Source organism: Giraffa tippelskirchi, chromosome 5 (assembly GCF_054371585.1).
Source record: "Giraffa tippelskirchi isolate mGirTip1 chromosome 5, T2T-mGirTip1v1.2.pri, whole genome shotgun sequence".
NCBI classification, from domain to species: domain Eukaryota; kingdom Metazoa; phylum Chordata; class Mammalia; order Artiodactyla; family Giraffidae; genus Giraffa; species Giraffa tippelskirchi.
In genome coordinates, this window is record NC_137279.1 from 168,304,274 (window position 1) to 168,318,109 (window position 13,836).

Sequence of the window (13,836 nt, forward strand, 5' to 3'; positions counted from 1 at the left end):
ATCTTATGGTAGCTCTTTTACAGTTTTAAATAGCACAACTGGAATTCTGTCACCTCCACTAGCTTTGTTCATAGTTATGTTTCCTAAGGCCCACTTGACTTCACACTCCAGGATGTCCATCTCTAGGTGAGGGACCACACCATCATGGTTACCTGGGTCGTTAAGACCTTTTTTGTATAGTTATTCTGTGTATTCTTGCCACCTCTTCTTAACCTCTAATGCTTCTGTTAGGTCCTTCCTGTTTCTGTCCTTTTATGGTGCCCATCCTTGCATGAAATGTTCTCTTGATATCTCCAGTTTTCTTGAAGAGATCTCTAGTCTTTCCCATTCTATTGTTTTCCTCTATGTCTTTGCATTGTTCAGTTAAGAAGGCCTTCTTATCTCTCCTTGCTATTCTCTGGAACTCTGCGTTCAGTTGAGTATGTTCAAACTGCCATACAGTTCAGCTCATTTCATATGCTAGCAAGGCTATGCTCAAAATCCTTCAAGCTAGGCTTCAGCAGTATGGAAACTGAGAACTTGCAGATGTTCAAGCTAGATTTATTTAGAGAAGGCAGAGGAACCAGAGATCAAATTGCCAACATTCGTTGGATCATGGAGAAAGCAAGGGAATTCCAGAAAAACATCTGCTTTATTGTGTGAATCACAACAAACTGTGGAAAATTATTAAAGAGATAGGAGTACCAGACCACCTTACTTGTATCCTGAGAAATCTATGTGCAAGTCAAGAAGCAACAGTTAGAACTGGACATGGAACAACAGACTGGTTCAAAATTAGGAAAGGATTATAACAAAGCTATATCTTGTCACCTGCTTATTTAACTTATATGCGGAGTACATCATGCGAAATACCATACTGGATGAATCACAAACTAGAATCATGATTGCTGGGAGAAATATCAACAACCTCCGATATGCAGATGATGCCACTTTAATGGCAGAAAGTGAAGAGGAACTAAAGAGCCTCTTGATGAGGGTGAAAGAGTGAAAAACCTAGCTTGAAATTCAGCATAAAAAAGCCAAGATCGTGGCATCCGGTCCCATCACTTCATGGCAAATATAATGGGAAAAAGTGGAAGCAGAGACAGATTTTATTTTCTTGGATGCCAAAATCACTGCAGCAGCCATGAAAGTAAAAGATGTTTGCTCTTTGGAAGGAAAGCTATGACAAACCTAGACAGTAAACTGAAAAGCAGAGACATCACTTTGCTGACAAAGGTCCTTCTAGTTAAAGCTGTGGTTTTCTAGTAGTCATGTATGGATGTGACAGTTGGACTATAAAGAAGGCTGAATGCCAAAGAATTGATGCTTTTGAATTGTAGTGCTGGAGAAGATTCTTAAGAGTCCCTTGGAGAGCAAGGAGATCAAACCAGTCAGTCCTAAGGGAAATCAACCCTGAATATTCACTGGACAGACTGATGCTGAAGTACCAATACTTTGGCCACCTGCTGGGATGAGAGCTGGCTCATTGGAAAAGACTTTGATGCTGGGAAAGATTGAAGACAAAAGGAGAAGGGGGCAGCAGAGGTTGAGATGGCTAGATAGCATCACTGATTCAATGGACATGAGTTTGAACAAACTTTGGAAGATGGTGGAGGACAGAGGAGCCTGGTGTGCTGCAGTCCATTTGGTTGGACACAACTTAGTGACTGAACAACGACAACAACAACAAATGGTAGCTCTATTTTTGGTTTTCCATAGTGTTTTCCATAGTGGCTGCACCAGCTTGTATTCCCATCAACAGTGTAGGAGGATTCCCTTTTGTCTTCACCTTCTCCAGCATTTGTTATTTGTAGACTTTTTGATGATGGCCATTCTGACTGGTGTGAGGAGGTACCTCATTATAGTTTTGATTTACATGTCTCTGATAATTAGTGATGTTGAGCATCTTTTCATGTGCTTTTTAGCCATCTGTATGTCTTGTTTTGGAGAAGGAAATGGCAACCCACTCCAGTGCTCTTGCCTGGAGAATCCTAGGGATGGAGGAGCCTGGTGGGCTGCCGTCTGTGGGTTTGCACAGAGTTGGACACGACTGAAGCGACTTAGCAGCTGTGTCTTGTTTGGAGAAATGTCTATTTTAGATTTTCTGTTCATTTTTCGATTGGGTTGTTTGTTTTGTTGTTGTATGAACTGTTTGTATAATTTGGAAATTAAGCCCTTGCTGGTCTCATCATTTGCAAATATTTTTTCCCATTCTATAGGTTGTCTTTTTGTTTCATTTATGATTTCCTTTGGTATGCCAAGGCTTGTGAGTTTGATTAGGTCCCATTTGTTTGTTTTCATTTTTATTTCTGTTGCATTAGGAGACTGATCTAAAGAAATACTGACATGATTTATGTCAGAGAATATTTTACCCATGTTTTCTTCTGGGAGTTTTATGGTGTTAATGTCTAAAATGTTTAAATCTTTAAATCATTTTGAGTTTATTTCTGTGTACGGTGAGAGGTTGTGTTCTAACTTTATTGATTTATATGTGGCTGTCCAACTTTCCCAACAACACTTTTAAAAAAAATTTATTCATTTTTTATAATTTATTGGACTGTGCTAGGTCTTTCTTGTGGCATGTGGGATCTTTAGTTGCAGTGTGCAAAGTCTTAGTTATGGCATGTGGGATCCAGCTCCCCTACTAGGGATTGAACCTGGGCCTGCTACATTGGGAGCACAGAGTCTTAGTTGCTAGACTACCAAGGAAATTCTCTAACACTTCTGTCTTTTATCCCATCATATATTCTTGCTTCCTTTGTTGACAATTAATTGACAGTAGGTGTGTGGGTTTATTTTTGGGCTCTCTGTTCTATTCCATTGATCCATATGTCTATTTTCGGTGCCAATACCATGCTGTTTTGATTACTGTCGCTTTGTAGTATTATCTGAAGTCTAGGGTGGTTATGCTTCCTGCTTTGTTCTTTTTCTTCAGGATTGCTTTGGCAATTCTGGGTCTTTTTTGGTTCCATATAAATTTTAGAATTATTTGTTCTAGTTCTGTGAAAAATGTCATGGGTAGTTTGATAGGGATCCAGCCATTGTCATAGAACTACCTATTCTTCTTTTCAATTTTGTTAATTTTTGCTTCCTATTTTGGGGACTCTGTTATTAGGGGCATATATGTTTATAATTATTTCATGCTTTTGCTGGATTAAACTTTTTAGCAGTATATAATGCCCTTCTTTGTCTGTTGTTACCTGTTTTGACTTAAAGTATATTTTTTCCTGACAATTATATAGCCAGTTGAGCTCTATATTGATTACTATTTTCATGAAATATCTTTTTCCAGACTCGACTTTCAACCTCTGCTTCTGTCTCTAAAGTGAATCTCTTATAGATAGATGATAGATGGATCATATGTTTTTTAATTTAGTTTTCCAATCTTTGCCTTTAAGAGGCTAACTCATTTACATTTAAAGTAATTATTTACTTATTTATTTTTGGCTTTGTTGGGTCTTCATTGTGTGGACTTTTTCTCTAATTGAGGGAAGCAGAAGCTACTTTCTAGTTGTGGTTTGTGGGCTTCTCATTGTAGTGGCTTCTCTTGTTGCAGAGCACAGGCTCTAGGGTGCATGGGCTTCAGTAGTTTCAACTCCTGGGCTCTAGAGCACAGCGTCAGTAGTTGGGGTGCATGGGTTTAGTTGCTCTGCAGCATGTGGGATCTTCCCAGACCAGGGATCGAACCCATGTCTCCTGCCTGGCAGGTAGATTCTCTACCATTGAGCTTTGTTTTCTTGGGCTCCAAAATCACTGCAGATGGTGACTGCAGTCATGAAATTAAAAGACGCTTGCTCCTTGGAAAAGGGCTTTTCTGATAGCTCAGTTGGTAAAGAATCCGCCTGCAATGCAGAAGACCCCGGTTTGATTCCTGGGTTGGGAAGATCTGCTGGAAAAGGGATAAGCTACCCACTCCAGTATTCTGGCCTGGAGAATTCCATGGACTGTACAGTCCATGGGGTTGCAAAGAGTCAGACAGAAAGACTGAGTGACTTTCAACTTTCCTTTTCCTTGGAAGAAAAGCTATGACAAACAGACAGCATATTAAAAAACAGAGACATTACTTTGCCGACAACAGTCCATCTAGTCAAAGCTGTGGTTTTTCCAGTATGGATGTGCGAGTTGGTCCATAAAGACAGTTGAGTGGTGAAGAATTGATGCTTTTGAACTGTGGTGTTGGAGAAAACTTGAGAGTCCCTTGGACTGCAAGGAGATCAAACCAGTCCATCCTAAAGGAAATCAGTCCTGAATATTCATTGGAAGGACTGATACCAAAGCTGAAGCTCCAATAATTTGGCCACCTAATGGGAAAAACTGACTCATTGGAAAAGACCCTGATGTTGGGAAAGATTGAAGGCAGGAGGAGAAGGGGACAGAGGATGAGAAGATGGATGGCATTACTGACTGGATAGACATGATTTTTAGCAAGGTCCAGGATATAGTGATGGACAGAGAAGCCTGGAGGACTACAGTCCATATAGTCCCTGGGTTGCAGAGTTGGATGCAACTGAAGCTACTTAGCACAAACGCACAATATAGTGATTCTGTATTCAAGTATATTGGGAAATGATCGCCATAATAAGTCTGGTTAATGTCTATACAAATGCTGTGTCTTTATGGAAACTGAGAGGTCCTTGGTGATTTTCTGTAATTGTAAAATTATCAGAACCAATATAACATTAGCATCACTGTGTTTTAGGATTTGCATTGAATTATAACATCTTAGTTGGAATAGACTGGTTTATTTTATAGTTTAGAAATGACTTAGAGAGGGTCAGTGTCTCTTGTTTAATGTCACTCAGTAAGTAACTAATGGGCCTCAGGGGTTGGAAAAGGGAAAGTGTTAGACGCTCAGTCGTGTCCCACTCTTTGCAACTCCATGGACTGTAGCCTGCCAGGCTCTTCTATCCATGGGATTCTCCAGGCAAGATACTGGAGTGGGTTGCCATTCCCTTCTCCAGGGGAATCTTCCCCACCCAGGAATCAAACCCGAGTCTCCTGCATTGTAGGCAGATTCTTTACTGTCTGAACCAGGGGTTGGAGGCCTTAGCTGAAATTGACTCATCATATAATTTTTCTTTCCAAAGTAGTAGGAGCTTCAGATAACTTTCTGTAGTTATGCCTTAAAGTAGTTTCCCTTGTCTATCCCATGAAGGGTTACTTGAGTAGTAACGTAACTCTTTCTGTGATACAGCTTTTCCATTAGTTGTGCAACAGTTATTTCAGGTAAGCTTTCTCAGTTAATGTATCCAAACAACACTTTTTAAGTTTCAGGCCCCAGAACTTGTGGTCAGCCTGCCAGTTGAATGATGGATAATTACAGAAAGGCATCAAAAACTCCTCTTGAAAGAATTCCAATTTCTGCCGAAGACTTTAGTTTGCAGCAGGAAAAGAATGATGTAAAGACGTTAGTCTGGAGTAGATATTCCTTTAATTGTTAGTGATTTTAAATGTTTATTAAGTACGTAGCATTGTGGTAGTCATTGATGGTAAGGATTCAAGGAAAGTAGAACATGATTAGAACTAGAAGTAGGAAATGGACTGATGTTTAATGATTTACTAAATATTGTATGGAATACATTCTGAATGTTATTGTTTTCTATATCAGACACTTTAAATTTGTTAAAAATTCTCTGTATTTTCTTGTTAATAATTGGTTATTTAAGCTTAAAATCTCATTTAATACTCATTACTGCATTATAAAAATATAGCCAGGAACTGGAAAGTCTGACGTTTTTATTTGTTTCAACCAATTTTGCTGAATGTGCACTGGGAGGCAGTGAATCTTATTTTCAAAGCACTATGTTCTCAGAGAGAACTTAATTTCTAGGGACTATAGCTTTTTGGGCAGAATTTTATACTCTTGATGCATGCATGCTAAGTTGCTTCAGTTGTGTCCAACTCTTTGGACTGTAGTCCTCCAGGCTCCTCTGTCCATGAGGTTCTCTAGATAAGAACACTGGAGTGGGTTGTCATTTCCTTCTCTAGGGGATATTCCCGACCCGGGGATCAAACTTGAGTCTCCTGAATTGGCAGGCGGGTTCTTTACCGCTAGTGCCAACTGGGAAGCCATATTGTTGCTAGCTTAAAAGAAAAAGTTAAAAATAGCTATTTTGCTGTCAAATTACCTCAGCTTTTTTTGGAAGCAAGAGGACATTTGCCACTCAGAAAAAGTGGGGAAGATCAGAAAATAACTAAGGTATGTTTTTTAATAACACATTATTCCTATTGAAAATGTAAATGTTGTTTCAGTTATGTGAAACAGATTGCTCACTTAAAGTGAAACCTGGCAATTTTTGAGTCTTTTAACTCCTCGGTTGCATTTATCTATATTCAGTAGATTGATTTTTTAAAAAATCTTTGTAGCTTTTATTTATACATACAAACTTGATTTATAGAGGTTCTTCTTTTCTTATTTTCTTTTTGAGTAGAGGAATAGTGTGTCTAAAAAGTTTTATAAACAGAATTGTGGATCACCTTTACTATATCAGGTCTTTATTGTTTAGGCTTTTGTCAGTAAGATGACATCGACAAGATTATTAGAGTTGTTATCATAGAATAGCAAAAGAAAATTTAAAATAATTTGGTTACTGGATAAGATTAAGCTAGTAATTTAGAATAGAGCCCATTTTTATTTTTAAAATTAGGAACCTGCAGCAGTTTCTACAAGAAATTATATATATTTGACAACTGTTTTGGCAGGTATGTAAAAAAACTTTATCAAGAATAATAAAAGAAAAATGTATTAAATAAATTTAAATATTAAAAATCCAGGAACAAAAACATTCTTTTATAGGTAAAGTGCTATATTTCCAGCTTTTTACTGGAAAATGATGTTAGTGAAAAAAGAAATTAATGGTGAAAATCTAACATGGCTTTGGCTTAAGTTTTAATTAATTCCTATAGAATAATTTAGAGACAGAAGGACAACCATGGGAGGACATAGGAGGGAAAAAGAAAAAAAGAATAATTTAAAAAGAAAAGCCTAGTAAAATTTTTAAATTGAAATATATTTTATTTACAATATTAGTTTCGGGTGTGCAGCATAGTGATTCAATGTTTTTAGAGATTATACTCCATTGAAAGTTATCACAAGATAATGGCTGTAATTTCCTGTGCTATACAATATGTCCTTATTGCTTATCTACCTAGTAGGTTTCTAAAATAAAATATAATATTAATCTGAACAGAGATGGACACAGAGAACGTAGAGGACTGTACTACAACAGGAATTATAAAAGCTAGGTCCAAGTAGGTTTGTAGAATTAGTAATCCCAGGTGGCTCAGTGGTAAAGAATCTGCCTGCCAGTGCAGGAGACCAGAGACTCAGGTTCAATCCCTGAGTGGGGAAGATTGCTTGGAGGAGGAAATGGCAACCCACTCCAATATTCTTGCCAGGAAAATGCTATGGACAGAGGAGCCTGGCAGGCTACAGTCTGTGGGGTGGAGTCGGACACAGCTGAGCATGCACGCACACCAGGTTGAGTAAGATGTTTCAGTGAAGACATAACTGGGTAAGTTTAATTTCTTTCTTTATTTTGGAAATACGCTTTGACATAAACATAGATAGTTTACAGTAAATGAAATGTGTTCTGATCTTTTGAATTTAGGTAGTATTTTTGTTTTAAAATGATGTATAGTTATATGATTAGAGGTGGTTGACTGCCCAAATTTGTTATTTAATGAATTAACCAAGTAAAATCAAAATTGCTACATGCAATTTGCTTTTGGTGACTAATTTTTATTCATGTTTTTAATCTTTAGAGGCGTAAATTTAAGTATCATTTTAAGGCATATAGGACAAACTAAAAAGTGAAAAAAAATCCTGATTTCCATAATACATAGTATACAAGCTATTTCTCGTATAGAGGGGCTATAAAATGTAGTATTTTCATTTGTTTATAGTTTTTACTCCATGGTAAAAGTGTAATAGTTCTTTTAATATTTTAGAAAAAATTAGTTCTTACGTTTTGTTCATTATTACTATCTTTTTGTAAACATTATTATTATTTTAGAGCAGTTTTAGTTTCAACGTGGAGTTGGGCAGAAAATACATTGTTGTTGTTCAGTTGCTCAGTCATGTCCGACTCTTTGTGACCCCATAGACTGAAGCACACCAGGCTTCCTTGTCCTCCACCATCTCCTGGAACTTGCTCAAACTCATGTCCATTGGGTTGGTGATGCCATCCAACCATAGTGCCCATGTAACTCCCTTCCCCCACATAGGAATAGCTTCCCCCACTATCAACATCCCTGCACCAGAATGGTACACTTGTTATAATCGATGAACCTACACTGACACATCATTATCATCCAAAGTCATAGTTTACCTTAGAGTTCAGTCTTAAAAATATCCATTCTGTGGCTTTTGACAAATGTATAATGACATATATCCATCATTATATCATCATACAGAATATTACTATCATTTTTAAACTCTTGAGTTCCCATTGGTTTTTTAAAATTTTCTTACCTCAGAAGATTTTATTAAACTCCTTTGTTGTTTGGAGATGGAAAAAAAGTCTGTTGACATTGATTCCCCATGTTTAAAGGGTCAAGTTAGAAGTAGATTAATGATATAAACAGGTAGATTTAGTAGGAAAGTCATGTCGGAAAGATTTTACTACCTATGTGTGTGTTTAGTCGCTAAGTCATGTCTGACTCTTTGCAGCCCCATGGACTGCAGCATCCCAGGCTTCCCTGTCCTTCACTATCTCCCGGAGTTTGCTCAGATTCATGTCTATTGAGTTAATGATGCTATTTAACCATTTCATCCTCTGCCACTCCCTTCTTTTGCTATAAGTCTTTCCCAGAATCAGAGTCTTTTCCAATTTGTTGTGTTATTTTTGCTCCATTTTCTTTTAGGTTAATTGTGGTAAATCAGTTGCAAGTTTTATTTCCCTTTTAGTTGAAATGCTTAATGTAAAACAGCATGTTACTTCTAAAGTTCCCATGTTTTGAAGTCATTTGCCAGAATTACATTAGAACCTCCTTTATGGGCATTTTGCTGTTACTTACTAAGTGGGCATTAACCCTTTCTCATACTGTTTTCAGAGTTTAAAATTTTTTATTTTTTACTATTCAGTTTTGTAAGTAAATTGTAAAAGCTTTTTTTATGTCTAACCAATTTTTTAAAAATGATTTTTGCATTTTAAATAACAGATTTTGCTTTTTTTGTTTTTTTCTTAACCCATTAGTTTGCTTGCCTAAACTGGATTTGAAGTTATTCAAACTACTGGAGATCTGCCACGTTACAATATCATAGAAAGAAGCAGGTTTTCAAATAATGGAAGAGTCTAAGACCTCTGAAAATGAAAATCATGAACCAAAGAAGAATGCTTGGGCTCTTTCTGAAGAAAGCAAAGCAGTTAAAGTTATAACTAATCAAACTTTGAAAGCTAAAAATGATAAATCCATAAAAGAAATTGGGACCAACTCTCCAAATAGGAATAGTAGTAAAAAAAATAAGCAAAATGATATTTGTATAGAAAAAACAGAAGTTAAATCATGTAAAGTAAATGCTGCCAATGTTCCAGGTAAAGACTTGGGATTAGTCCTTCGAGATCAAAGTCACTGCAAAGCAAAAAAATCACCTAATTCACCAGTGAAAGCAGAAAAGTTACCTGTTTCTCAGGCAAAAGTAGAAAGGGCATCCAGTTTACAGGCAAAAACAGAAAAACCATCAAAGTCACCTAATTCACCAGTGAAAACAGAAAAGACACCCAGTTCACCGGCAATAGTAGCAGAAAAGACACTTAATTCACAGAGGAAAGCAGAAAAAGCACCTGGTTCTCAGATGAAATCAGAAAAGGTACCCAGCCTGCCAGCAGAAGCTGAGAAAGTACCCAATTTACTGTTGAAAGAAAACATGAGACAGACAGAATTACAGCACATTGGAAAAAAAATTCCGAGTTCCTTTACTTCTCTGGATAAAGTGAATATTAGTGTTGCAGAAGAAGAAAAATCTGCTATGAAAAACTCACAACGATCTCAGAAGCAGCAAACATGTACAGATAATACTGGTGATTCTGATGATAGTGCTTCAGGAACTGAAGACATATCAGATGATTTGAGTAAGTAAAACTTAAATTGTCCCACAAGTCACATTTTTGGAGAGATTTTTTAGTATTAATGTTCTTTAAATTTTTTCCTAGTCTGATTTTAACAATTTTAACTATGAAAAAGACATTCTTTAGATGGAAAAAACATTTATTGTGATAGGACAAAGCTTGTGAAAATATGAATTTAGTGGTTTCTGTAGTTGGTATACATACAGACACATATACTCTTTTTAAATGGTCCTGGTAATACAATGCCCATTCATTCACCAAACATGTATGCATGTATTGAGTTCCTATTATATGTCGTTCATGTATTTACAATGGAAAACCAAAAGAACACAGCCCCAGGTCTCAAGGAAGCTTCTAGTTAGGTGAAGGTATTGCAGATAAGTAAGGTGGTAATTTAGTTCAGTGCCAAAAACTAAGAATTGAGAAAGTACATGATTTAATTGAGGTATTTAGACTTTTGGAGCTTCCCTGGTGGCTCAGTGGTAAAGAATCTGCCTGCCAGTGCAGGAGACACAGGTTCATTCCCTGGGTTGGAAAGATCCCCTGGAGAAGGAAATGGTAACCCACTCCAGTATTCTTACCTGGGAAATCCCATGGACAGAGGAGCCTGGCAGGCTGTTAGAGTTCATGGGGTGGCAAAAGAGTCAGATACAACTTAGTAACTAAACATCAACAACATTTAGACTTTCGGTTGAGAAAAGGCGTGATGCAAATGTGAGACTGCAAGTGTGACCGAGATTCATTATGACTGAAACAAGGATTTGAGGAATGTGGCAAAAGATGGAGCTGAAAAAGGCACACAAGAATTGGAGAGAAAGGGGCCTTTAGGATATGATAGGACTTTATGAGTGTTTTGAGAAGCCACTAAAGAGGTAGCACTGTGATCACATATATATGTGTGTGTCTATTTTTGGGGATACAATGCAGCAAATTCTTTGACAGGAACAAAACTGGAAACAGAGATTTGTTAGGACACTGTTGCAATTTACTTGAGAACTATCAGTGTAAAATTAATTTTCTAATGGGATCTTGATATTAGCTTTAATTAATTGCTTATAAATATTGTCCATGTCTCTTGAGTAATCTTAATTTTGTTGAAATTAATGAATTTTCCCTGGCAGTCTTTTTTCCTGATGTTTCTGTGGCTAAAAGAATAAAACCTTTTCTTGATGTATAAATAGAAAAAGCTATTTTTAAGTCATTATTTACCACTCTTTGAGAAATGCTAATAAAAAGTTCAGAAATAGCTTCTTTTTGTTTCTAGTGGTACATAGATAATGATTTATTTACAGACCTTTTTTTTTTTTAATTTAGTAGAGGTACCTATATGTATGTAAGAAAAAATATTAATACTTTTATAGATATAGCTTAGGACAAGGCCCCAAAAAGTAAGTCAAATTAAAGACAATATCAAATAAATAATAGTACTGAAAGTTTTTGGATATGGCAAATCTAAGCATGATAGTATGTGACTAAAGTTGGGAAATACTGGTGTATGAGATCACTTACAAGGGTCTGATCACTTTAACTAGTTAAAGCTATGATTTAAAGATTGTTTTTTTTTTTAAGGTGACAAAGTGACAGAGTGAAGTAGTTAAACTAGTGAGCTAGTAATTTTACTCCACCTGGAGTAAAATTTCATAGGTTTTGAATCGTATCTTCCTCACTTAAGAGCTTTATGATCTTGGATAAGCTGCCTATCCTTTACAACGTATTTTCAGTCTCCTCATTTTTTTAAAAAGTGGAGGTGCTGCTGCCTTTGTTATAAAGGTTAAGTGAAATAATTCATAGAATGTTTCATGTAGTCCCTGACACAGTAGGCACAATGGCAGTGAATATCCTTTGTTATTATTATTTCTCCAATTAAGTGCAGTTTTGTTATTTGTTAACCTGGAGAACAAGTTGAACTAGCTTAAGAAGCTAGTAGACCGAGTAGAGGTCCTTTTGGGAGACTTGTTTTAACAAATAAGGATGAGTTATAGTAATCATTTCATAATTAAGGGCTTAAAGAAGTCTCTTCAATATATAAAATATTGGCCTTGAAGTCATGTTGATACATAATTATGTAGCACTTTTTTTCTGTTTTGTAAAGTAACTTTTTACATAGATTTCCCCTTTGTAAATTAAATAGAATAAAATCTCTTTGTCTAGGTAATTGTCTATTTGGACTTAACATAGTTTATAGAATTTTGATTAACCTCAGGCCCACCTGATTAGAGAATTAGTTTTCATTAGGTCCAACTTTGGCTCCTATCTAGCACTTACACAATTTCTCCTTTTGCCATTCATAAATTAAAAAAATATTTTGAGTGATATCTGCTATGTGCCAGTTACTGATCTAGTCGCTGAGGATATAACAATGAACAAAACAGGTAATACTACACATACGGAGTTAATATTCTAGTGGGAGGAAATAGATGACAAACATAGTAAGTGATAGAAGTATGTAATAAGTTAGATGGTGATAAATATTATAAATAAAACAGGAAAGGTCATAAAGAATGAAAGAATGATGCTGCTGTGTCTGGTGGTGGTGTTTCACATTTAAATTGTCACTGAGAAGGTGACATTAGAACAAATATTTGAAGGTAAGAGGTGAGAGAGTGCGCCTGGTAAATATTTGAAGGGAGAATATTCTAGATCTGGGCTTCTCAAACTTTAATGTGTGTAGGAATCACTTGGGAAGTGTATTAAAATTCAGATTCTTGGGCTCCATTCTCTGGGATTTTTTATTTAGAAAGTTAAGAGTCTGAGAAGCTGGATTTCTAACAAGCTCCTGAATGAAACTGCTGCTGCTGGTGGTCAGGATCATGCTTTTGGGCAGCAGAACCTATTAGTAACTCATCTTTTTACTTTTCACTTATACCACCCTTCCTTATGTTTTCAACATAGCAGCAAGAATGATTCTGTTAAAATTATTTAGATGTGTTTCTGTTAAAATTATTCAGATTGTGTTACTGCTATTAAGAATGTTTCAGTGGTTTTCAATATATTAGAGTAAGAGCTAGTGTCCTTGCTGTGACCTTGTGATTTTCGACACTCCCCCCTGCTTCTCTGCTCTCATTTATCTACTTCTTATCCTTTTTCTCTGTTCCAACAGCATGATTTCCTTGCAGTTCCTCAAATGTGAAGGCAAGAGGTCACTTAATATCTTTCGTATTTGCTTTTTTTTTTGCCTGGAACACTCTTCTTCCAGATGGCCACATGGCTAGCTGTCTTAACCTCCTTCACCTTCTCAGTGAGCCTTTTGCTGGGTTGCTTATCTAAGATTTAAAACTCTTACCTCTACTTCTGGCATGCCTTATTCCTTGTACCATTTAAAATTTTCTCCAGTGTTCTTATTATCATCTGTCATATTTAAAGTTTCTCTCATTTACCTTTTTATGTTTTGAGATACAATTCATACGCCGTAACATTTGCCATTTAAAAATATACAATTTAGTGTATTTATAAAATTGTGTAGACGTTACCAGTGTCTAAATCTTGAATATTTTCACCACCTCTAAAAGAAACTCCATACTCGTTAGCAGTCACTACTTATATCCTGCTCTCCTAGGTACTGCCAACCACTAATTTAGTTTCTGTCTCTGTAGATTGCCTCTTTTATATGAACAAAATCATGAAGCCTGTGGCCTTTTATGTTTGACTTCTTTCACTTAATATATTTTAAGATTCATCCATGTTATAGTAGGTATTGGGATATTATTCTTTTTCCTTGCTAAGTAATACTCCAGTTGTGCCCTTCTTGTGGTAGGAGACACATCACTTCCAGAGACACACTGTT

General features: G+C 36.3%; 1 protein-coding gene across 50 annotated transcripts in view; it reads left to right on the top strand.

The window, feature by feature from the left end:
* TUT4 (terminal uridylyl transferase 4) overlaps positions 1 to 13,836 on the top strand; it is a 122,899-nt gene that overhangs the window by 20,113 nt on the left and 88,950 nt on the right. For 39 of the 50 annotated variants that reach the window (XR_014052223.1, XM_081485303.1, XM_081485335.1 and 36 more), the window contains exon 2: positions 9,180 to 10,055. Coding sequence is in view for 49 of the 50 variants with exons in the window: in XM_081485303.1 (XP_081341429.1) it covers positions 9,269 to 10,055 (787 nt within the window). In the remaining variant the exon portion in view is untranslated. Of the gene's footprint in view, positions 1 to 7,380; positions 7,497 to 9,179; positions 10,056 to 13,836 lie in introns of all 50 variants that reach the window. The other 11 variants (XM_081485304.1, XM_081485330.1, XM_081485311.1 and 8 more) reach the window with 1 other exon arrangement.